The 25,736-nt window shown below is 42.9% G+C and overlaps 1 protein-coding gene across 1 annotated transcript in view; it reads left to right on the plus strand.

Moving 5' to 3' along the window:
- Positions 1-25,736, plus strand: part of EPHA4 (EPH receptor A4) — a 104,319-nt gene that overhangs the window by 631 nt on the left and 77,952 nt on the right. The window contains exons 2-3 of the mRNA XM_053951474.1: positions 386-453; positions 4,789-5,452. Of these exons, the coding sequence (XP_053807449.1) occupies positions 386-453; positions 4,789-5,452 (732 nt within the window). The remainder of the gene's footprint in view (positions 1-385; positions 454-4,788; positions 5,453-25,736) is intronic.

The following is a 25,736-nucleotide window of genomic DNA, read 5'->3' on the forward strand; positions in this document are numbered from 1 at the left end:
GCCTTGCCGTGCTGCCGGGGTCTCGGAAAGTACCGACTTTGAGCCCACGGCTGGCGTGCGGGCGCGGTGTCCCGGGCGGCAGGAGGTGCGGTGCCCAGCGCCGGGGCAGCGCTCCGAGAGGCGCTCCGGCGTCTCTCGCAGGTGTGCCGGGACTCCTCCGCGCCCCTGAGCGGCTCCAGTGCGCCGGGAAGCAAACACGCGGTTCCTCCGTGACAGTTTCGAAGTGTTTCTAAGATATTGGCGCGTTCGGAAATAACATTTCATTTCAAGTGGAAGGTGGATGCGATGTGCGCCGCACATATGGAAACGTTCAGGTAAACCATTTATTTTAGTATTGCCTTTTGGCAGCTGGAATTTAATCTCTTTTATTTGTACCTTTCTGCAGTTACCTTGCTGGATTCCAGATCGGTTCAGGGAGAACTGGGGTGGATAGCAAGTCCCCTGGAAGGAGGGGTAAGTTTTAAACCGCTATCTGATCAAAAGGGTAAAGGGGGTGATTAGTAACTTTCAGAGAGTCCTAATGGCTCGATTATTGTTGATTGCGGTGAGGAGGTCATATTTCTTCCCCGGCTTACCAAGTGAATTACTCTTTGTTGGAGAAACTCTATACTCCCTTTGGATAGTTCTGTCATGGAATAAGTGGAAACCAAAAGGGCAGAAAAGAGGTTTCAGAATTAAGAGATTGGTTGAGGCCTGGGCTTAGATGCCTATTTAAAACTGAAATACCAACAAGAAATATGATCTGCTGACTGAATTGGCATTCTTGACTGCTATTATTTTATCTGTGGACTGTCTCGGCTGGGAGATATTCAGCGCAATTGCTGTTCTATTTCTGGATGAAGGAGTATGGATCAATATACACGATAGACCTTTTGTTGTGATGGGACAGTTGTCCTGTTTCAGGGTGTAAACATCGTCTGTTTTGGTTTCTGAACAGATAAACTGCAGCACCCAGTGCTTGACTGTGATTCCTTGGAGTTTCTTTTTCATGTACTTTTACAATTATTGTATTGAACAGAAGGCTGCTCGAATGCACTGCCCAGTGCTGATGTGATGACGTTAAGAGGTTCATTGCTGGGCTTAGAGTCCCTTTGCTTAGAGAATTGCACACGAGGTAGCTTTAATTTCTGGTTTAGCTTTATATTATTGGATGCTACTTGCTGCTCCCTCATCTGTGCCCCGACCTACAGGGTGCCCAGTGCCTCTCTGGGAAACTCCTTCATATGTTGGACTCTGGAATTGCTGGGATCTGAAGGAGACTGTACTTCATGGGACTTTCTTTTAATAAGCAATTAGAAAGGCTTTTTCTTTCTTCATATGAACAATTTAAGCAAAAATGCCAACAATGCACACTAAGCATGAATGTAAAAAAAAATCCCAAATCCTTTTAATATTAAAGGAGTAAAAGCAGCTTGGAATCCTTAAGCAGAAGTAACTAAGTCAAAGTGTCTGAAAAAGGAAAATGCTGAAAGATCAGGACCTGTGCACAACAAAGCACTGGATTCTTCAGGAACCTACAAATTTACTTTTTTTTTTTTTTTTTTGTGTGCGTTCCCGCTCGTAATTAGAAGAAGCAGAGCTAAGGAAACAGCAGTGAGCGGAAGGAATCCGAGGCTGCGTTGGCTGGTGATGCATTATGCATAAGCTCTGAATAACCATAACATGGGAGAATGGGGGATTGTTTTTCTCCCCCATTGTTGTTCTGGGTGAACTTGACGACAGTCCTGGCTTGTGCTCCGCCTGAGCACACTGTGCTGTCCCTGAAACTTGGTTTTCCAGAGAGTGAGGATGTGATTGGCAGGCCTCTGGCAGCGCCCACGGTGCACATTCAGCGCTGATTGCAGGCAATTGCCCTCATCTTTTGACAGCGTGGAAAGGTACAGCTCTATCTCAGGGAGAGTTGGGCTTCCTTGTTAATCCTACACCCTGGAAGTGTTGGTTAATGAGATGGGGTCTTTCGGACGGCTCTCCAAGGAATATCTACACTGTATATTAAAACAGAACCTAAAATACAAGTTTTAATAAGTCGGCAGTGGAATCAATGATCAGAGGACAGCTGTGTATTATTAATGGCTGTTGGATTGCCCCTTTCTCCACATGCTTTTTCTGAAAGCGCCATGCAAGCTTGAGAAGGAAAAATGTGCGCTCTTATTGTGGACGTGACTCGTTTCACTAAACCTACATATGTGTGTTCTATTTTTAAGCCTGTAGTGAAAAATTTAAGAGTACATGGTCTGTTTCTGAGATACAGTGCTTGGAAAGCATTTACTTTACTTTGTATGCTGCAGATTTATTTCAAGCAGCAGAAACAAATTCCTTTATCTTCCTGGGAAGAATTTGTCCTTCAGTGTTTTTCTTTAACTGTATATACTTTATTGTCTATTAAAAAAAGGTATTTTTCTAGATCTGAACCACACTGTTCCTGGGGTGTGAGGGTTGTGTGGATAAGAAGGGCTGGAGATAAAGATTTAGTCATTTAGCAGTGACTAGCTGTATAGTAGCCCCGAAAGAATTAATGAATTGCATTATAAATGTAATTAATGATTTATTCTTGCATTTCACAGTTGAAAAGCAGGTTTTGTGCCCAGAATATTTTAATCTGCATCATTAAACTGTGGGAAGAGCTGAATTATTAAATTTAATTTCAGCTTGAAAGCAAAAAGTTACAGCTTTGACCGCATACTTAGAGTCACAAGAAATTTACAGTGGCTGGATATTTTGAGCTGTAGTTATTTTGAACTCTGTCAGAAAGATGCACTTGGGTTTGTTTTGTATTTGTGTGTTAATGGAATAGAAGCCCAGCTCTGTACATTTGTGTGTTGGTCAGCAGATGGGTGTGTTGAGAACGCGATCCAAAAACTTGCTGAATTCAGTTGCTGTGTGTCTGTTGACCTCAGCGGTCTCGCTATTGAATCCTCTAGCAGCATCCTCCATTGTGTAAATGCACTAAAGGAAATCCCATCAACAAGTATTATTTCCCTCTGCTTCTTCCTTTCTCTTGTACCACACACAATATTGGTAGCATAGTCAATCTGAAGATAAGCGGAATGGAGAGTGATGGATCATAAAGACAACATTGTAACAGTACACTAGCTCTGTGGTGCTCTAAATTAAACAAGTCTGTCTTTCTAATAACATGTTACACTTTACATTGATAGATTACTTTTTAAGATTTATTTCTTCCTTTTCTCTGGAAAGGAGTGACATGCTGAGTATTGATTTCCCCCCTCCTTCATTTTAATTTGCAGTTATCTCTAGGCAGCAAATAAAATATTATTCTTTCTGCTCCTAGTGACTCATGGTGCTAACTGCTGTCATTCTATAAACGGATTCAGCTAAGCTGGAAGCTTTTTAAGTAAAAATCACTTGCATAAGAGCAATCCTTGTGAGAAGAATGCAGGATATTATACAAGAAGCCCCTTCATCTTAAGAAGGCTTCTGTTTATCAAAGCTATGGCTTCAGTAGTTCTGAAAAGCACTTCTGAAAAGTCTCTTTAAAGTTATTACTGTTTTCTAAGGATAATTTTATGTGCTTCATTGTATTGCTTGCAAACCTAGTCAGCATATCATTATCTAATATTGTTATAGGGAAGGATAAATTGAATAATATAAATTGAAGTGCTATGGTTTTGCTGGTTTTATTTCCTGGAGAAATTTCTTTTCTTAATGCCCCTACTTTCCCTTCTCTCCCACCAGTAGAGCACTGTGATAAACTTTCTTCTGTCTGTGATGATACTTTGACCATTTTTTTTCAGAACTGTTGAGTATGTATGCTTTCCTTTTCTGAATTCATTGTGCTGAACTCCTGCCTCTCCTCCTTCCATACCCACCTTGGATTACACTTGTTGTTGTTGTTTCATAATCATGTTGCCTGGTTGGCACTTCTGAAGATGCCTGAACTTGATTTGAGGGGTGTAACAATTCTGAAGAATGCTGCTATCCTGATCTTTCAGCACTTTCCCTCTCTGCTAACCCTTTTGGGATTTTGATAATATCAATTTAGCTGTTCCCTGACATTTCCTCCAGAAAAAATGTGTAGTATTTCTTTTTTTACCGTCCCACTAGTAAGAAACTCTGTTTGGATAACAAAGTTATGGTGATGTTCCTGGTAGACTGATGATGTTGTCTCTTTACCTGTTTTTCCTTTTCTAAGAGCTACCTAAGTTAAGGACCCAGTTCTTTGTAGACAGCTATTTCTGCCCAGCTCCAAAGCAGAATTTACTGAGTCTGTCTGGGACATTGGTAGCCCAGGAAAGTAGTTGGCAGCTTAGAGAAATAATAAGGGATGGCTCAAGAGTTTTGAAAATATGTGGTAGTGATGCCTGAAATGTGGATGTCACTCTGTGTGACTAAGTCACGCTGTGTCACCTGTTGGATATTCCCAGGTGCAAGGCAGAGTCCATGAGATGTCTGCTGCAGAGAGAGCACTGCAGGTCAGTGCTGCTCTGTGGGTCAGTAAAGTTCTGTGTGTAGCCCTGCTCCAGGCAGTGGTCTGTAGGCTGAACTGTACTGCAAATAACCCTAGTCAGCCGAGGTAGCATTCTTGGATTGGTTCAGGGGGCCCTTAAAACATGTGCTTGTTCCTCGAGGGATTTGGAATTTGTTTCTCCTGAACAGATGCTTCCTTTAATGTCCAAGTAGTTGAAGTCCTGGCTATGGCTTGGTCTGCTGGGTTGTTTTTTGGTCTGTTTGTTTCCCTGTAATGGAACAAGTGCATATTGTTTGTTGTGAAGCTCTGTTGTTCCTTTTAATATTGACGTATTTTTCTTCCCCTTTTCCTCCCTGCAGTGGGAGGAAGTGAGCATCATGGATGAGAAGAACACTCCTATCCGCACCTATCAAGTCTGCAACGTGATGGAGCCCAGTCAGAATAATTGGTTACGAACTGATTGGATTCCCCGAGAGGGGGCTCAGAGGGTTTATATTGAAATCAAGTTCACACTAAGAGACTGCAACAGCCTGCCGGGTGTCATGGGAACTTGCAAAGAGACTTTCAACCTTTATTACTACGAATCAAACAACGATAAAGAGCGTTTTATTCGCGAGAGCCAGTTTGCCAAGATTGACACCATTGCTGCTGATGAGAGCTTCACCCAGGTGGACATTGGTGACAGGATCATGAAGCTGAATACAGAGATCCGGGACGTGGGACCACTCAGCAAGAAGGGGTTTTATTTGGCTTTCCAGGACGTCGGTGCCTGCATTGCTTTGGTCTCTGTCCGTGTGTTCTATAAGAAGTGCCCGCTGACGGTTCGGAACCTGGCGCAGTTTCCAGACACCATTACTGGGGCTGACACCTCCTCTCTGGTGGAGGTTCGTGGCTCCTGTGTCAACAACTCGGAAGAGAAGGATGTGCCAAAAATGTACTGTGGGGCAGATGGTGAATGGCTGGTGCCCATTGGCAACTGCTTGTGCAATGCTGGCTATGAGGAGCGCAACGGAGAATGCCAAGGTAGGATGAGCCATATTGTACTGTTCATTAGGGCTTAGTGGAATGCATAATTGAATCAGAGATGAGAGTAAATGGACTAAAGCCAGTGATTAGCAGCCCTGTGGGATGTGGTGGGACAGAGGGGTTTAATGAAGAAGTCCAATAGCTCCAGGTGGCAAGACTAAGAATTCTATAATGCAAAACAAATGATACTGTTGTAATAGGCAGAAGGTGAAACACGTTTTCTAGCAGATGCCTAAATTTGATTTGGCTCGTGATAGTCACCAAAATATGGATGACTGCAAAGCAGTGCAGTTGAGCTACCATTGTTTGAAGAGACAAATCTTTCAAGGGAACTTTGTTAAACACAGGAAATTCTGGCAAAGTTGACTTTGGATAATGCAGTCGGTTAAGAACCAGTCTGGGAGGCAGGACAGGAGTTTTAGCTGGATTACTTTCCCACTTTAGGAAGTGGAAATCTTTGGTGTTTTACTTGTCACAAATTTTTAGCACTAAATACCCTTTGATATTTGACACTGCTGCCTTTGTTAAATATTTTCATTTCTCAGAGAGTCTCTATTGTCAGTTAAATAATAGAGGTGCTAGGATACTCTTAGAAATGCTAAAAGTCTCCACCCCCCCCCCCCCCCTCCATACCATCCTGTGTGCTGCAGAATTAGGGATTAAAGTTTGTATAGAAGACAGATTCGCCTAAAAGAAAAAAACCCAATACCTATATTCTCTTCGCCTCCCTTTTCTGGATAGAGAAGCTGTAGAAGGTTAGGGAAGGAGACAAGACAGTTTATAAATAAAATATCTATAGCCTCTGCTTTGAAATTCTTGCTCATGTAAGCATAAATTAAGATCAAACTTAAATGGTTTCTTGCACAGGTCAGTGAGCTTAATTTTGCTGGGTGCTGAATTGAAGGTGCTTAGCTCCTTCAGGGATTTGGAGCCATGTTTTTAGAAAAGGTTCTTTGGAGTCACTTGCCTTATCTTCTTGGTGTGTTTTTACTAGAGCATTTTTATCCTCTTGAGACTGAGAACAAGTTAGCAAAGCAAGTAACCAGCTGCTTAAGTGATGGGCTCCTGAGACAATGGTGTCTTTTGAATGTCCTACTTGATTTCTTTTACATGGTAATTTACAGTCAATATGAAGTTTGCTATTATGCATTAAAATTATATTTTAATAGGAAAGAGCTGCTATGTGTGAACTTCAGCCTTAATTTCCTGAGTTTTTGCTGTATGACAGAAGCCTAATGTGGCATAGTGGCAACAAAACTGCCATGGGCTGAAATTACAGAGGACTGAAAGATGAGCTGCACAATGACAGGGCATCCTGTCTGGGGTAAAATACTGTTTTTTCTGGTTGGTTTTTCCATCCTGTGAGATGGAAACTCAAAAGCCTGTTTGTTACCAAGTGTGTGAACCTGTGGCTGTGGCACTGCCTGGGTGCTGCTTGGGGAGCCTTTGGTGGCTGGGGAGATGCTGTTAGTCTCTCACCGCTCAGTAACTTCTGAGCAAAGCTTCCTGACACCTTATCAGGCTGGGTTGTGAGAGGAGGAAGTGAAGTGAGGAAGCATTTATTGGTTTATTGCACAGAGATGATTCCACCTTCTCCCAAAGCCTATTAGGTCAATACTGGGGTCGCTCTGACACAGATCATCTGTTTTTAAGTGTCAGTGGCCCAGATGTGGTGAGCAGATTGTCCAACAAATCTGCGTGGGGGGAAATATCTTGAGGTTTTGCTGATGAGCAGTGGTTATAGTGGTATGCTTTTTAAATTCATTTTTGTAGTGTTGGACTAGACCTTGGGGATGACTGTCAGTTTACCTAAGGGCTCTCAGCTGCATCTGGGGACGTTTGGGCTCAGGAAACCCAATTCTCCATTTCCCAGTTAAAAGGGAGATCAGGTGATGCCATATTGCCAAAGGTGTTAGAAATGTTCTGTCTCTTGGGCTCTCCAGAGTGAAGTTGGCCTGTGCTAGTCATTTTGAGAGTGTTTGAGCCAGCACATAATTGAAAGTGCTAAACTCATTTCATCAGCTGTTACTTGTGGTTTCCTTTTCTCACATTTGCCATTCTCCAGCCAGAACAGTTAACTGAGAAGCTTCTCCTGATGAATTTGTGAAGCTCACCAGAACTGTGCAGCTTCTCTCCAGTTTCCAGTGAGGCTGTTAAAGCAGTTTGGCCTTTGACACTACTGAATGAGGTTTCCCCTTTTCTTTCCCCTCTTAACTTAATCGTTTAGCTAATGTTCTGCTCTGACAGGTTTTTGGAGGGGAGGAGGATGAAGTGAGGAGGATTCCTGTGGTTTTGATACAGAGGACTGGGGGCAGGGGAAGAGACTTTGAGTTTGGGAAAAGCTGTGAAAGGGCGCTGGTCTGGGACTGGAGCTGGTGAGCAGGTTCCACCTCGATTGTTTTTCAATAGGTTGACTGTGGCAGGACAAATACAACGAAAGGTCAGAGGTTGTCCATTTCCTCATCCATCTTCCCCTGTGATCCTAGGGTCAGAGTGAGGATTGATTAAGATCTTAAATGTTTAACAAAAGCTCAGTGGGCAGGAATGGTTTGGACCAGTGGACTGGGGCTTTGCACTTGTTGGGAGATCCCCAGTCTGGGTTGGAGCTCCTTGTCCTCTCCTGGGACCTGCTCCCTGCCACACAGTGCTGGGACAGACCAGCTGGCCCTTGCATTGTCCTGCAAGCTGCTTCAAGTTCACTCACCCTCCCAATTTTTAAATAATACCTTTTCCTTGAGATTCTTTTGCTTAATTTCTGATGTGTGTGTGGGAAGCATAATGGAAAGCCTTTTCATATCTAAAGTTCTTGTAGTGGGAGTTAATGACTTTCTGACCTCAAATGGGATTTTTAAAAAATTGTGTCGGTGTTATGGAGGTGTTTGAATATGATGACAAAAAGCTGTCCTCTCTGACTGCTTTTTTTTTTTTTTCTCAGTTGACTTTATTGATGATGATTGTCTCACTGAACATCCATAAGTGTGTGTGTGTGTATATGCAAAAACCTGGGACAGGAAGGAAAAGGAGCTAAGTACTAAATCCATATTTATTTGGGAAGCTTCACAGGTGTGTCATGGCAGTAGTTCTGCAAAATTGGTCCTGATGTGTAAAAATTTTAGGTGAGCTCTGATTCTTTGATTGCAAATGAACTTGTAGCTGTGAATTAGATGCCAAAAAATTCAAATTTGCTGTTACTACTACTGTTTATTCTCCCTCAAATATTCTGTGTTGGTGGCTATCCATTTAGGAGAATATGAATGTGGAATATTGTTGATGGAAGATGACTATCCCAAATAGTGGCACATCTCAAGGCTAAGGCAATTAGTGCTTTAGGGCAAAGCTGAGATATAAAGTAATTTTAAACTTCACTTGTACACGTCATTGTTATGTAAATTGTTTTGTTACACATTAATAAAATGTGGTTTGGATTTAGTTATGATTTCCTTATGATAAAACACGTATCTTTCTAACTCAAAGGAGGAGGGGGGGAAACAAGCAGGAAGGGAGAAAAGACAGATTAAAGAAGCAATAGACTGTAGCCATCTGTGATGATTTTGATGCTGTGAAATTACAAATCTCAATTTTAGACCTGCCATTTAGTATAAATATGTGAGACAGTTGAGATTTTTACTGTGATATTGTAAAGGTTATGAGAGCCAACAGCTTTGTCTTCATCTACACTTGCTTTTTCTGAGTTGTGAATTGGCCAATTGGCAGAAAATCCAGTGTCATTTAAAATATGGCTCAGTCCTGGTTTCATATCACTGCTGTTTTTAGAATTTTCCTTGGAACTTTGATAAGAGCATCCCTAAGAAGTAATAATTTGAATGATAAGATTCTTTTAATCTTGGAGGCTTTGAAGAGTGGCTGTGATCATTGAAAGCAGCAGTTCAGTTTACATCAGAAGTGTACAGTCTAATTATATGTTTTTCTGTGATAAGATTCTTGGATGGTGGGTTTTCAAGGGTGGGGAAGTAATGTAATTTGTGTGTACTTTCCCATTTTAGTAGTAACTTTTTTTTTGTCAAAATAGCACTGATGTGCAGTCTGTCTGCACAAAAGGGTGATCAGAAGGGTGACTAAGACTGTGCAGATTTGAGATTTCAGGAGGATTTTTTTCAGGTTGATTATTTTTGGCAGGGGAAAAAATGCACAGACTCAACATGCTACGTTTTAAAAGGAGCTGAGAAGACGGAAGCTACAGGCGGGGCCTGGGAGCGATACTGAAACACAGTCTGTCTGAACCAAATTTAGTTGGTTCTCTTCTCTGCTGATTTGGTTATGTTATGTTCTCATGTAGCTCAATAGATCTTCCAAGGGTTACTCCCTCTGTGATTTTCTTGTACCACCTGGTGCATTTCAAAATCTGCATTTAAATGTCATTGCAGGAACTCTATGGCTTTTCTCCTGCCTAGCCTCCTCAGAAGTCAAGTTACAGTTGTCAAACAATTGTCTGTTCATGTATTGCTTGGAGAAAGGCTGTGATTGCTTCCTTTTGAATTTCTGACAAGACTTCTGCTACTATTGCACACGGGAGCAATATCTCATCCTTATCCTCTGTGTTACTGGTGCAAAACATAGTCCTCAGAATCAAAGCCAAATGAGTTTGTGGTGGTAATGAATTTCATGGTAGGTCTGGGTAGTCTTTTGTGGGACTTCCAGCCCATATTCTGGTTTGTGTGTTCTTTTAGGATGATAAAAAAAAAAAAAGGCAACCCAAAACTTTCCAGACAACTCATCCTGTGTGTGATGAGTTCAGTATTTAAATCTTGGCTGGGTAAGGGTTATTATCTGTCTAATAATATGCTCCACTGAGCTTGGTCTTTATTGTGCTTGTGAGTAGTGATTAAAGAAATGCTCAGCAGTACTCTAAGGTCTTTTGAGACTGCATCAAAAAGCCCCCCAAACTTGTGAGATAAATATCTTATCTGGTTTCCTCCCATTATGTGACATCCTTTTCATATGTTGCAGGGAGCAGGTGAGGTCACACAGTTTTGTGAATCAGAGACAATTAACACTCCCATGACTAAATGGCCATTTTATGAATATTCAGAGCCTGCTTCACCTCCCTGGGAAGCAAACACGTTGGTTCCCTTCTCCTTCCTCCTGCTAGAGACTGGGGAATCTGTCCCTGTGAATGGGGATTGGCAGCTGTCGGCCGCTTTGCCTTTTGCATGCAGCAAATTCCTCATTTACATCATTTGTATACACCCTCATGCAAAGTAGCACACCCATTTCCCCATTTCACAAAGGAGATAAGAGCTTCCTTTGGAAACCACAGCCAGAATCGTCTTCTGTTTATGCAGAGCTCAAAAGATTTGGATTTTATGCAAATGAATTCTGGTTTAATTTTTTTGATCTCTTTGTTTAAGAGACAGTGTGATATTTGCTCAGTGTGCTCCTCATGTCTTGACCATGGCTGGTTGTTGCTCTCGCTCCCATGTGCAGCTCCCTTCCAGCTGGTGTGTGGGACAGTGCTGTGCTCACACGCTGGCCACCTCTAAAACCATGGCTGGGTGTGGAAATGCCACTCCTCATGCCTGGAGGGGCTGCAAGCCCTTGGGTGTCATCTCCTCCAGATGTTCACCAGTGATCACCAAGCTCTTCTGCAGCTGCAGCCTCAGCTGGGGGGGTGATGAGGTTCCAGAGGTGGGATCCCCTCTGGGCTGTAAGTGTGCACTTAAGGCATGAAAAAGCAGCATTACATTTTGCCATTTCCTATGCTTTGGGCCAAGTACCTGCTCAGGCCTGGGCTAGTGCTCTTCTCTTTGCTGTCTGAGCTGGCCTTGGCCCATGGTTATAGCATGGTGAAAATGGGCTCCCAGCACTCGGGTAAGTAAACATGCAGAAATGCTCTGCTGTCTTTATTTATTGAATGAAAATAATCTGTGAGAAAAGTTCTGCTTTCTTAAGCCTCAGGATTATATGAGAACCCATATTTTATTTTATTTTTGGTTTTAGTGGCTTTCTTTTCTTTTTAACTTTTCTTTATTTCAACTTTACTCAAAATTGCCTTTGGCTTGAAATAAAGCTGAGGCTCATTAAATGCTCCCCAAACACAGGCTTGTTCAGAATGGATTTGTTGAAAGGTTTATTGATATAAGTTAGAACACATGCTGCATGAATGTACTGTATTTCTTTAAAGGACTGGTTTTCATTTTGTGTCTTTATAAATCAGTGGTATGAAACTGGGACCCCGATCGTGTTGGAGCTACATCCTATAAGAAACCAGAAGGAAAAACATGGTTGTGGGGGGTTTTCATTTTTGTTGGATGTCCAATTAGTGTTTAACTTGAAGGTAATTTCACAGGGGTAGTAAACTGCGCAGTGTGAAACCTGGTGGCATAATTAAATGGAGGAAAGGCTCTTTAAAACAACAAAGGAACGTGCAAAAACTTTTCTTTTGTCCTAATAGTCACCCAGAAGGGGAGGTCATGCTGTTCAAAGTACAGTATGGATGAGCTATTAAGGTTTGAAGGAAAAAGAAGCAAAAAAAAAGCTATACTATACAGTTGGTATTTGCTTTGGCTCATTTAGTCATGGATGCCTAGAAAAAAAAAAAAAAAACATTTACTGGTCTGCTTTTTATACTTCCCTTAGATGGGTGGGTTTAAATCTCACTAACGTTGAGTCGATCTGTACAAACCCACTGAAAGAGCTGTGCTGGGAAACAGGCGTTGTATTCACTGCGGGGCTGGTGCTGCACTGCTCAGGCTGGGAGAGGCAGCAGTTTCAGCACCTGGGCAAAGGCGGGTCCTGGGCAGGAGGAGGAGGAAGGATCCTCCTGAGATGCAGCAGCCAGAGGATGGAGGGATGAGCCTGGGTCACTTTCCTACAGGCACACAGGATGTCTGTGACTGAGAGAAGACCAGAGTGAATGGCTGAATGTAGTGTCCTAGCTACAGATAGCTTCTGCCCCTCCTCACTTGTCAAAAGTTTTTGTTCACCTTTTCCTAATGAGGGACCCATCTTACACATCCTTAAAACATCATTTGAGCCAAGGCAATCAATACCTATTGCTTCTGCTTGTATATGTGAAAGCTTTGTACAGCCACACTACAAAGCTGCAGTACAGTGTCTTAATTACCCAGATAATCCTGTTTGCTTGTATTTTTAAACTATGGAGCGCTGAGTAATTATTCAATTCTTAATAGAAGGCAAATGGCAATGTAAACAATAATTAGGATGTTAGACTAATGTGCTTCAAAGCAAATTGGATTTTTTTTCATACCGTTCAGCATGAAGTCCCATAAAGCTGACAATTTAGTGGCAAGGAAGCAAGTTCCATTTTGCTTGTATTTTCTGCTGTTATCTCCTCATGCCTTGTTTCTGTGAATGAGTTTGCTGTGATGCTGCTGCCTGCTCCAGAGTAATGGTCAGGCTGATAGTCAGCTCTCCCCATTTGTCTGTTCTGTCTTGCAGCTTTTTGTCCCCTGCAGCCAGGGGTTAGAGGTCAGCAGCATCCCAAATTCCCTCCTTTCCAGGGCATGTGAGTGTGGAGGGGCACAGCTGGTGCTGCTGGTATAGCTGGCACTGGGCTCAGTGGGTTGGGGCTCTCCCAGGCCAGGGAGCAGGCTGAGCCTGGTGACTTCAGCTCTTTCTGCATTTGGAAATTAAGACATATTTCAAGGGAAATTCAAGTTTTTGGCTCTTCAACCTTTGCAAACAGAGTAGTATGTTGTGGGTCAGAACTTCAGCTCATTATCCCCCTTAGCTTGGAGAGCGCTCCCAGTTTTCATAGTTCATATCAGGTTTTCCTAGGAGCATGATGCAAGCCACAAACACTGATGCAAAACACTGAATTGATTTCTGTTCTGCCTGCAAAACTTGTGCAATGTAATGCATTTCAGTACTTGCCCAGATCGTTAATTAAACCCTGCCATTTTATCCATTCCTCACTTTGTGTTTAGCCCGTGACTGAAAGGCGAGTGTTGGTAGCAAAGGCGTCAGTCAATAACTCTGCTGCTTCCCGAAATACTTCAATAACGTCTCTGTCACACCGAGGGTTTTGTCTGGCCTTCACTGTGTGTTCTCGGCGGCCTGAAGGGATTGAACAATTGCCTTTATTTTCCCCATTATCCATGCTAAGAAAGGCCAAAATGTTCTCCAGTGTTGATGCTGAATTACAGAAATTGAATTACAGAAATTTAATTTTAAATACATTTTATTCTTCTCCTAAGAAGTGCATGTGTGGGGGAATCAATGGAACACTTCCAGAGGTTATGGCTGAATATTTTTTGATACAAATACAGGCTATCTTTATATTAAAGTGTGCACTTAGAGGGTGTGGATTTTCTTATTTTAAATCCCAGAAGGTTTTTGCCAGGCCATATTTTAATAACCCTAATTAGTAAGTCTGTCTTTCCATACATCAAAGATCTCTGTCTGGGGAGCTGAAGATACCTGCGAGTACTTCTGTGAATTTGGGGCTTGAATTCATTTGTTTTCAGTTTAAGCTTTTCTGCTGCTGAAAAAGACATCGCTGCTTTGAAAATAGTTTCCTTTTGAAGTGTCCAGCCTGGCAGTGACTAAGCAGCCACTGGGCAAATTAGCATGTTAAAAGGAGCGGATCAATACTTTCTCTTCCCCTGATCTCTGCTGGGGCTGGGTCTTGGCAGCCCTTGCTCGGGGTCTGGCCAGCTGCACCCCGGCATTTCAGGGGAGCCATTAATAGTGGCGTGGGTTGTGTCAAGCTGAGACTGCTTGATCTGGTGCCCAGGCTCTTTCAAGGATGGTGATTTGAAAATGGATTTGAGGGAATTGATAGCTTTGGGAAGATCAGACAGCTTGTGTAATTATAAACAGGATTAGAAGGAAAGTGGAGGGAGAAATAGGAGATCAATCGTGGGGCACAAGTTGGCTGAACTCCTCTTCTGATGCTTGAGTTTTGTTGTACTTAGCTGCTGTGTGTAGAAGATTTCTTTGGGCTTTTTGAAGAGACAAGTAAACACCAATTAAAAAGAGGGAGTGTGGGCAGTCCCTAGTGTTTCACAGAAGTGCTTGGAGGCAGTGGCTGCTGGATAAGTGTAGCAGGAGATGCTCAGATGCAGCTGTGTTTGCCAACAAACTGCAGAAGGTGGTTCTGGCTTCCCCGTGTGAGCCCCAGCCCGTGTGCCCGCACACCTGCAGGGCACCCTCCGGGGGCTGGCGTGGGCTGCTCTCTCCTGGCCTTGGCTTTCTTTGCCAGACTCCTGCTCACCGATACAGACCTCCCCCCCTGGCCTTGGCAGAGCCCAGGGTCTGTTCCCTGAGGAGAGACAGCCCCTGCCTTGGGAGTGGGGGAGCACTAGAGGTTCTTCCTCTGTCCACCACTGTTAAAACAACAAACAGATGATGGCAGTAATCAAAATGGCTCTGGAGCTGTTCTGAAATGGAGACTATTTCTTGAGAGGCATCCTGTGGTCTCACTCGCCAGCGATACCAGAAGATAGCAGAGTTCTGTTGCTGTTTCTTTTTAGTGGCTTCAGTATTTGCATCTTGCACATCTGCCAGCCTTCCCTTAATCTCTGAAGTACCCTAACACAGTTATTAGGTTGACACATTTTGTCCACTTGTAATTAGTTCTTGGATGTCCTCGTTTATTTTTGTGGTGATCAGTAGTGTCCAGGGTAGAGCTAATAAGACAGATGAAATCAGGACCAGGTCCCTGTGTGCACTCCACCTGCTCATTAATCAAGGACTCTGCAGTTAATGAGTGTAATTTCCAGGTAATATTTAATCTTAGAGTAGCAATAGTTACATTTAATGTGAAAGAACTTCTTCTGTGGTTTGTTGCTGAAGTCATTCCCATGGCACGTTAGAAACCTCTGCTACTCCCAGGTGCAGTTCTGTCAGGCTGGCCCAAATTTGGACTACTGCCAAGAATGCATACAAGGTGAAAATACTGGATCTAAGTATTTAGGCTGGACATGACATCTCAGTGGGTGCTGAGTGCAACACATGTGCCTACAGATGTGGCTGATAATGTAGAGTTTTGTCAAGCTTTGAGGTTCAAAGGCCTCTCTACGTGGGGAAGAAAGTTGAAAGCAATCAGCTAAAGGGGTGAAGTCAGTGTATATAACTGAAGGTGCATCACTAATTACCTGCAAGACTGTTTCCATCCTTTTCATCTGAATCTACCCCTGTGCAGATCCTTTATCCATTTAGTTGATTCACCTTAAAGTTCTCAGTGGTTCTTTGAAGACATGCTCTTGGTGCCCAGTTTTAATGTGCCCAGAATTAATGCACTTGGTAACCTTGAATTCAACACACCCAATAGCTTGGGAAAGTGAGCTCAAAGGGTTGTGGGCACTGTGAAAGCACCCATTTGTAGCTTTAGGATTCTTTAATTTGGGTGAGAAAAGAGAACAAAATCCACCTAGAGTCACAGCAGCAGAAGGGAAAGGAGCACAGCCACAGCTTTGCCAAGGAGGGAGGGTGGCCAGCTCCAGAAAGGGGCAGGAGCCCTTGTCCACTGTGGAGGAGCAGCACTGGCTGTGACAGAGGCTGGTGGAGGTGCCCTGTGGGTTGGTCCAGCACTGCAGGGACCTGCCCTTGTCTTAACAGGAGTGGAGCAGTCCCAAGAGCAGTATGTGGCCTTATTATCTCATCTCCTTCCCATCAGGCTGTGCTGAGGCGGTGACTGTGCTTTTATTCACGATAATTGGGGTATGAGAGTGTGCAAAAGGCAATCTCCACCCTCTTTCCTGTTTGGTTGGGCATTGGTTTGTCTGTCTGTGCAATCAGAGGACCCTGCTGTTCTAACTTGTACTGAGTTTTTAGCAGTTCCCAGCTCACTGTGGGGATATGAGGGACAGTAGTTCTGCCTACTATATTCCTCTGCTTTTTTAAAGGTTGCCACTAACTCCTCTTTCTTGTGGTTGTGTGTTTAGCTAGCCTTTTGGAGTAATGCTAATTTGACCTCTCTATACACCTGTATTAAAGTTTGAGTCAAAAATGTAGTGTAGCAAAGGAGAGACGTTTTTCCGTGGGATTGTTGAGCTCTTTGAGAATGCCGAATGACAAAGTTAACTCTTGTGCAAACACTGCCTTTTATTTGACTTTGTAGTTTGCCCTTTGAAATACAAACATATTTGTGTCAATCAGCAAGTCTCCTTTCCGGAGTTCTGGTTGACCCTGTGGAAAGAAATGTGACTGTGCAATTATTAAAGGTGAGGCCTTCCCTTTAACAAATGCTGAGTAATTGCTATTCACTGCTTTCTGTGCCTGTGCCATAAATGACAGTGAACTGCCCTTCAGCCTGGCTAAATAACAAGGAAGATACTTGTTTGGAAGGAATAATGCTTCAGAAATTTGCAATGTGTCAGAAGTATTGTGTCACAGGGATTTGTGGGTAGGAAAAAAGTTGTCTGTCTCAGCTTAGAGTGCAAGAACCTTAGTTGGGCTTTAAAATGCAATTAGGTCAAATACTATATTTATGTCACTCAGGACTAGTAGAGGTTGTCAGAGTATAGAAGAGGGCAGAACTTGCCCATTATAAAAAAATATGGAGTGTATATGGAGTGTGATACTCTGACAATTTACCTACAACTCTTTTTGATTAAAAGGATGAGGGCTCCTCCTCTCCCCTGCCAGAGTGTTGGCAGGAATTGGAAAAAGACTCCTAATGTTTCCAAGGATTATTTCCACAGTCTGGAGACTTGGCCCTGTTTGGTGCCACTGCTCTGATTGATTTTGTCCAGGGAAGTTGTCAGCCAGATAGTGAGGCTATGGATGAGTTGTGCCAATGAGAGAAAATTAGACCTCCTTACTATTTTTGGAAAATAGCCCCTGTCCTCTGCCAGGTTTTTTCTTCTTGCTGTTTTTTTTATGTAAAAGCCTTCAGAAGAGCCATAAATATGGCATAAATTCAAGCTTATTAATCATTACTGATGCCTTTTAGAGGTACTATTGAGATGGCCCAGTGCTGATTTGACCTGTGTCTTCTTTCTGTATTAGGTTCTAATTTCTATGTCTTCAGTCAGTCTGTCTGTGATTTCTCAAAACAAATTGTTTATTGCCCTGAGTTTAGCATCGTGAGGTTTGCAGGCAGGCTTTCAATAACAAATAAGTCCTTCTGGTAAGGTAAGGGGAGATAAATTTTTTGAGAGCACTTCTCAAAGAGATTTTTCAGAAAATAGTAGATTCTGTTTTACCTATTCACATCAACAAGCTTATTTTGGCCTTGCTCCAGAAGGAAATAATTGAAACACTACACATTGGCTTTATAAGTAGTCCAGAGCTTGATTGATGGATTTGTAGCCCTTAAGCAGGCTTAAGAGACTAAGGCATCTCTTCTGCCTATGTTAGGGCTTACTGTCCAGTTCACTTTTAGTAGTTCAAAGGTTGGAATTGCTTAAAATTGAAGATATCTTGAAATGTCTCTCACCTTTATTCTTTAACCAGAGCTGCACAGAATTTGGCTATAAAGATGGAGCTGATAAACAGGGCAAGAAAAGATGGGTTTAAATTGCAAAACCAAAAGATTAGGCTAGACCCAAGGGAAAAAAAAAAAATACTGAGATCTGTAGTGCCAGCACAGGTTGCCCAGGAATGTGAGGGAATCTCAGTATCAGAGGATTTTCAGAATAAGTTAGACATCCAGGAGCATGGTTTAACTACATGTTATCCTCTGTGGGGCTGGGAATAGGCTGACTGGGATCATCCCTACCCGTGTCTCTTGTGGTAAGTACTCTTGTACACTTCTTATGGGATCACTATTGTCTTACAGGTGAAAAGCAGCTCTTGAGGTCTGACCTAGAAAGAGAGATTTGATGAGATTTGATCATACTGTCTCCTGGCTCCTTTCCCTCAAGAGAAACTTTTTCAGTCTGAAGAGGTCTCTTGGCTGCTAGAGCTCTTGCTGTGCTGTTCAGCTTTCCAGTTTAACTGGCTACTTCCAGCTAAACAGAACCTTCTTGAAGTGTCTTGGATAACCCTCTCTGTTTGTTCCAGTCCTTCATGGAGCCAGAGGGATCCTGGACAGGCCCTGGCTTTTCCAGTGAATCATGGCCCTACATATGAGATTCCTAGCTTCATTTTCCTGGCCTTAGTATCCCCCTGAGCATCTGAGCCATGGCAATGATAGAGAATGTCAGGGATGCTGTGGAGCAGCCATGAAGAGCTCTGCCTGGCTCACCTGGAAAGAGGAGCAGAAGTGCTGCTGCTGCCTGGCTCTTTGCCCTGGCCCTGCTGCAGCAGCACTGCTCTCCTTGCTCTGGAGCCTCCTGGGCACTCGGGACAGCCCAGAGGAGATGTCAGCAGAAGTGCTGCTGCACTCCTTGCTTTGTGGGTCTGTGCTGGACATTGGCTGAATTTTGCATTCCCTCCTGTGCACCTGAGATACTTGGCAGATGTATCTCAGCCTGTTGAAAGATGCTCCCCTTATGCCAAAGGAAGCCTTCTCTTTGCATCCAGGTTGGTTTTAATGTGGAGCACTTGTGCTCACTTACAAGTTGAATAAACAAGTAACTCCTGAGGAGATACTGTCTGCTCAGGTGCAGTCCTGTATCTGTTAGGATGTGGAGAAGGGATATTAAAATTGTTTATGAGGTCAGAGCTATAGTGAGCCTTGCACCACCTTTGAGTTATGATATCATTACCTGAGCTGCAGGAACCAAGAAATAAAACCTTTTACAGTGAAATGTGAGGAGTGCTTATGATTTTGAAGTACAGAGAGGCAGAAAAATGTGCATTATGGCCTAGTACCTTTTTTTGTTTGGTTGGGTTTTTTTTTTTGGTGGTTGTTTTGGTTTTGTTTGTTTTGTTTTGGTTTTCTTGTTTGTTTTATTGCAGGGATTTGTTTTTGTTTACTGGTGACACACAAAGAGTAGATACAGCATTTGCTAATGTTTGTGGAAGAGAAATGCTCTTTTTACTAGTTAATTTCTTTTTTTAGGTCACACTAGAAAAAATGTTTCTTCCTAAAAGGAAGAAATTATTCAAGTTTATGTAAATAAACATGCTATTATTTATCTACCTGGTACCTGCACTGTTGCAAGTCCAATCACTTGTTTTCATTTTCCATGCTGTGTTTCCTGTCCTTTCTGTCAACAGGTTTAATGCCCTGGAGTAGGAGCCATTATTACATTCATGCCATATGAATAGTTGCTCCTAAAACTTTGAGGGAATAGAACAGAGGTTGCTGAAGCAACATTGATTAAGCTGATTATCCCCAAAAAGATGGGAGCACCTAGCAGCTTACATCTTTTATGAAACCCACTAGCTGTTTTTCAAGGACTGAAAGCAGTTGATGCTCTATAGGTAGTGATCTATCAAAACATATTTTGACAGTTTTTGTATTGTCCTGCCTAGATACTTGTCTCATAAGTCACTTTTGTGGAATTATACAACACTATTATGAAGTTATGTATCTGCAGAGCAAGAAAGAAATTAAAAGCCATGAACAAGAAAGAAGAAAGTGTAGGTGTAAAAGCTGAATGAATGCGGGCTATCAAACAGAAAGATGTGCTGTGGACAGCAGGAGAGGCAGCAGAGATTGTCCTGGGAGAAACTGAGAGACAACTGCCACACAGTAAACCAGTATTTAGCAAAGTTAACTTTCAGTTTCTTTAGAAAGTGGATTTTGTGGTCTTGCTAGTCTGCTGTTATGTCAATGACTTGCATCAAAACTTCCTCAAGTCAGAACATCTGTTGCGGCCAATGGAAGGATTCCTCTTGACTTTAATGTGCTTTGGATCAGGCCCAAAATGCAAATAGTTTTTCTCTCATCCTTTGAAGTCTTTAACATTTCATGGGCTCCCTTATGTTATTGGTAATTTGCACCAGAGGTATTTTGCATGCAAATGAAATTTTGGCAGTAACAATGACTGCATTGGTGAATATGCATGTAGGTGTATCAGTAAAGCAAATTTCACTTTTCAGTGTATCAAACTAAAAATTTCTTTGTATCAATGAGTTATTCACAGTATCTACAGCTGCAATCAAATGTATTGACAAATGCATGTAAAAGACTGTATAAAACTGTCAAAGTGCATTTTCATACATCTGTATAGAGCAAATTGATTTTTCCTTTTCTTTTTGTGGCTTGTGCAGGCTAATACATGTTTTCTATATGAAACTGGCATTTGTCACTAACTTCATAAAGCACTGTGGATGTCATAAATTTGAATACTGTAATTGAACCTGAATTTACTATGGATTTATTTAGCAGATCAAAGAGTAGCTTCAACCTACAACACTAATTTTGTTTGCTAGTATAAACTCCTGAGCTTAGGGAAGTGCCAGAGAAGGACTATTCCTTTGAATTATGTGAATGTGAGCAAATCACTGGGTTTCTAGTTTTGAATAAAATTGGAAATGAATATTTTAGCTGAGGGCTCATGCTGATTTTAGTATAAACATTCTGAAGCTTCTTAGAGTCATAAAGACCATTGTAGTGTTCTCATGGGTGACTGCAGTACCAATGCAATAAAATATGACAAGTTTACAGTGCCCCTGTTTACCTTATATTAGGAGCTCACTTTCTCATGTGAGGTGGGTGCTTTGCTCCCCAGTACCTGTCGAGTAAACCTTGTCTGAAAAACACTGGGCCCTAATGAGGGCGGCATCTTCTCGTCGTGGGTTGTCACCTGCCCTGCCCACTGAGATGCTCTTCCCCATTTAAAAGTCATCCTTTCTGGCTCATCTGCTTGGTTTCATCTGGTCCTGACCCAGCCGTTTCTGCCTGAGCCCTCGTTTGCAGAGCAGTCCTGCTGAATCCCAGCAGGCTGAGCTGAGGTCTGGCCCTGGGGCCTCAGCCCTTCCTGCTCCCTGCAGCAGCTGGCCCTACCTGTCCTGGCTGGGCTGGCTGCACTTCAAGGGCACCGCCAGCCACTGCCTGCAAGGAGAAAGGGGAAAAACAATTTGTGTTTCTAATTGCTCTGAGATATGATTACGAGCATCTGTCCACAGAAAAAAAATGTCTGCTAAATAGAGTATTGCAGGAAGGGCTTGTCAGTGCTGTTGCTGTTGGGAGATTACCGTGTATGACTGGAAATGTGAAGAGTTAGTCACTCTTCTTGTACCCCAGGCTGTTATTTAAAGCTTTTGCTGGGAATGCCATTGCAACAGGGAGGGAGTAGCAGGAAATTAAGGGCTGGGGTCAGCAGTGAGAAGCAGAGAGAAAGGATGTGTCAGCTGGCAGTGCCCAGAGTCCTCACCTGAGCTGCAGAGATGGTGCTCACAGCAGGGCTTGGCTGTGGGAGCTTCTGTCTGTTTCACTGCATCTTTTTGTGTAAGAAAGAAGCACATAAATAATCAAAACCTGAATGAGGTATTTTGTAGAATTGTAGGTGATTACCCAGCTCACAAAAAACACCAGTCACCAAAAATCCTTTTCAGTGGAAAATCTTTAAAGGAAAGAAGGGTCTTTCTGGTCCTCTGTGTTTAATTTTGCATTGATTTAACCAAGTTTCATTTTGAGAAAGAGGAAAGGCAATGTAAGGGTGCCTTAAGGAAGCATAAAAGGTGGTAGGATTGCAAGTCACATTATGCTGCTGGTGGCTTTACTGGGACAGAGTAACTATGGCAAACTGATGTACTTAAACTGCAAAGGATAGCAGGGGTTTGGCTAACACTAGTTCTGGTCCGGGTGTTACTGATGGGAAGGGAAGGAGTGGGGCTGTGGACCAGGCTTTGCTAAAGAGTAGATCTGGAGGTGCTGTAGAGCCAAGACTTCCCACGGGGCTGCTCTCAGCCTGAGGCTCCCAGAGCCTTGCTGAGCCAACCCCTGCAGTCCCAAGGGCAGGTGCAGAGGGCTCAGCAGGCTCTGTGGCCCTGGGGAGCCAGTGCCAGCCAGCGCACAGCAGACGCAGCCCGAGGCTGCCCCGTTCAATCCTGGAGCTCCTTGAGCAATCTGCAGCTTCAGAGGGCACCGCTCTGATGCCTCCAGTTCCCTGTACTGCAGGGTGGTGCCTGGGCCAGGCTCCACTTTCCCTCCTCAGCTTTCCTCAGGGCACAGCCTCAGGAATGGCTTCGGGAGAGCAGGAGGGAGGGGTGCAGTGGCATCTATTCAAATCCTCGTTGCTTTGAGCTCCTCTGCTCCAAGCCAGGCTGGGGAGGTTTGTGCTGCATGGGCCGTTCCATTTGTTTAAACATGCTGCTTGTATTTTCTGCAGGCAGGTGGTGCCCCAAATTATTATGTAGTATGGACTCCTTAATATAATGAGTTTGAGGGTTAATTTTGATACAAGCTGCATAAGCTGAGACTAAAAGTTGCTTCATTCCTGGCAGAGGCTTGGTGATACTGGCAGGGTTAAATCTAGTTAATTTTTGAACTCTCTTACCCCATCCAAAGTTAAAAGCTGATCCCAAACTGCTGATGACATCTACCATCTAAAACTAGGTGGTTAAATCTCAACCCATTGGCTTTGGTGGTTCAGGGGCACTGCTCAAGCCATACTGTGACACCCAAGCATGCTTGAAATTCACCTCACAAATGTGCTGTTGTGTTCCTGATTCACTGCCACCCCTCTAAAGAGTCAGCAAGTGACAGTGGGTGCAGTGAGAGCTGGGCTCTGTCCAAATTAGCATTCCAAAATAAGTGTGAGGTATTGCCCAATTAATATACTCTGCATTACCTAAGACCATGAACAGCCTCTTTTGTGAGGACCAAAGTTGTCTTTATAAAGAAGTAATACAAAGATGTGTTTAAATATGCATGGAATGCATATTGGTTATTTGAAACACTAAAAAAGCCTTGTTATTTGGGAGACCAAGTTGTTTTATTATATTGAGTCTTAGAACATCTTTGAAACTTTTAAGCTGGGTGCTAGTCTAGAATGAGAATGTTCTCTTAAGGCTGAATCACGTCAAGTTGTAAGCAGTATTTTATTGGCAGGGCAAAGGGCAGGATGGAAAGAGGAGGGTTGTCCACCCAGTAATGAGACAAGTTTAAAATGCAGAAATTAGGGGTTTACATGGTGTGTGTTCCCTTCTACAGTTTGGGATGAGGATTGTTTAGTTAGTTCATTTTTTTTTTTTTTAAGCCCACTGTAGAATCATTCCAGGCTTGTTTTTACTGCCAGGAGGGATGTGCTTTGCCTCTAGGATGTGAGTGACAGTGCCCACTTCATTGTCTTTAAAGGGTGGGACTGATAAAGCAGCACACAGCGTGCAGACAGTGCAGTGCTGATAGCTGGCCTCTGGCGAGCCAAGCTCGGGCAGCCTGTGGTGCACTGATCTGGCTTCTTGTGAGGCTTCTCAGTGCATAGCCCTTGGCTCTGCTTCTCCTGCCTTAAAACTTTTCATCAGTGAAACCCCACCGATAGAGGATGAGAATTTCAATTTGCTGTTTAATTTTATGGTGATATCAGGGTGAGGAGACTCAGACCATGCATTATTAGGGTGGTTTTACGAGAGCAGTGATCAGGCTGTTGAGTCATTACATCTACTTTACACTTTGGATTTTAATTGCTTTATGGAGCTTGTTAATTTTTGTTTAGTTTGCTTGTAACTTAAGAGAGGTAGTTGTCTTTATCAAAAACTTCCACCAGCTTTTTCATCACTAATTCTCTGTGGTACCACTGTTCTTAGAAACTCACAGGCAGGATTTTATCCCACGTGGATATTACATTGTGGTTTCAGAAATACCATTGTGTTTTAATTTGGCTTGTTTTCCTCTCTCAGTTGCTAGGAACAGATATAACACTCAGAACAGTGTGACTAATAATAAGAACTTCTTAAATATCAGCTAATGTGGGAGATAAAACTACCCAGGTGACATATTTGTAAGTGCAAGCAGTAGTAAAGCCATATGAGAAGTCATTATCTCCACATTTTTTAAATCATTTGTTGAGATGGATGGTGCTGTTTATTTAAAATACCCTTAGTACAAAGCTCCTGGGAATACCAGTTAGAATGTGGTGAGCAAGTCTCTGTGTGCAGGGGTTTCCATGGGCAGCCGTTCTTTGACCTTGCCCTACACGAGGAGTTTCAGGCTTTCATTTCTGGATTACTGACCATCCTCTCTCAGTATCACACAATCACCTTAGCTTTCTCAAAATGCAATGGCAAATCACATTGCATTAATGGAAAATGCCGTGGCCTAGAAAACAGCTTTTATGCTGACAGAATGGGCTGATGAAATCTGGGCTGGTAAGGTATGCTATTTTTGACTGTGAAAAGTAGCATTTTCTGAAGGTTTGTTGAATGCAGTAATGTGATTTCGTGTTCCTCTTTGTTAGTTATCTCTAGCTGCTGGTGATGGTAATGGATGTTAATGTTCAACATTTAATCAGCTAAGGTATGTGTCTGTCTGCTTTTCCTTCTCGAAATTTGCAAGGTTTGTTATCAGCTCCGTGTGTTTTCTAAGAAGTCAAAAGCAACTCAGAGAAGAACAGAGGTCTGCTAAATCCATTTTAGAAGCCCATGAGTACAAATGAATGATTATGTGAAAAAAATTCAGTCTTCCCTCTGACTAAAGAGGTGCTTGCAGTAACTGTTGGCTTGCACTGTCTTCCTTCAACCTTGCCATGACCATTTAGTGAGGTCTGATTCAGACTAATTCCTACAATCTCTAGGTTTTATTCCCTGCTGAAACTGGAATATTTGGATGTCTGTTCAGACACAGAGTTTACTTTCTAATTAGCACATCAAGTGCTTTGTTTTCCTTGTTTTTTCTTTTTCTTTTTTTCTTTTCTTTTTTTGAAGGCCACAACCTCTTGTCCCACTCTGGGCAGGTGAAATTTCAGGAGCACTTCATCATGGCTCATACCTCAAGCATCCTGACACGCCTTTCTGATTGTCATTCATATCCGCCTGCCATTGCCTCTGGCATTTGCTGAGTTCACGTTTCCATGTGATTTACTGCAGAACATTTTGTTTAACCAGTCTCTAACACACACTGACAGGGAAGTCCCCCTCAAGAAGCTGAACTAATGATAGCCTTCATCTTTGCTTTCTTCAGGTAGACGCTAAAAAATCAATCTGTTGGTACCTGTGCTTTAAACTTTGTACTTATGGAGAATTCTTGAAACTTGGAAGCTTTGACCTTGAATCTGTGTGTGCTCTGAATTGCAAATGCTCTTTGTCATGGGCTCTGTGTGCGTAACGAGGTGGAGGAGCTCTGAGGCAGCCCTGTGCTCCCCAGTTGCAGAATTTCCAGTGCAATTGGCTTATGAGTCAGCACAGCTCTCTGTGAGTGTTCAGGTAACCACTGAGCTGTCTGGATGCTGACACTGCTCCTTGACAGTATTTCTGGGAAAACTTTTAATATCCCAGAGCAGCTGCTCTGTCTTTTGGCCTTGGGTTCTTTGGTGCATACCTGAATAAAGTCACTAAATGTTTGCAATACCAAAATCCACTT

The sequence above is a fragment of the Vidua chalybeata genome, chromosome 10 (genome assembly GCF_026979565.1).
Source record: "Vidua chalybeata isolate OUT-0048 chromosome 10, bVidCha1 merged haplotype, whole genome shotgun sequence".
NCBI classification, from domain to species: domain Eukaryota; kingdom Metazoa; phylum Chordata; class Aves; order Passeriformes; family Viduidae; genus Vidua; species Vidua chalybeata.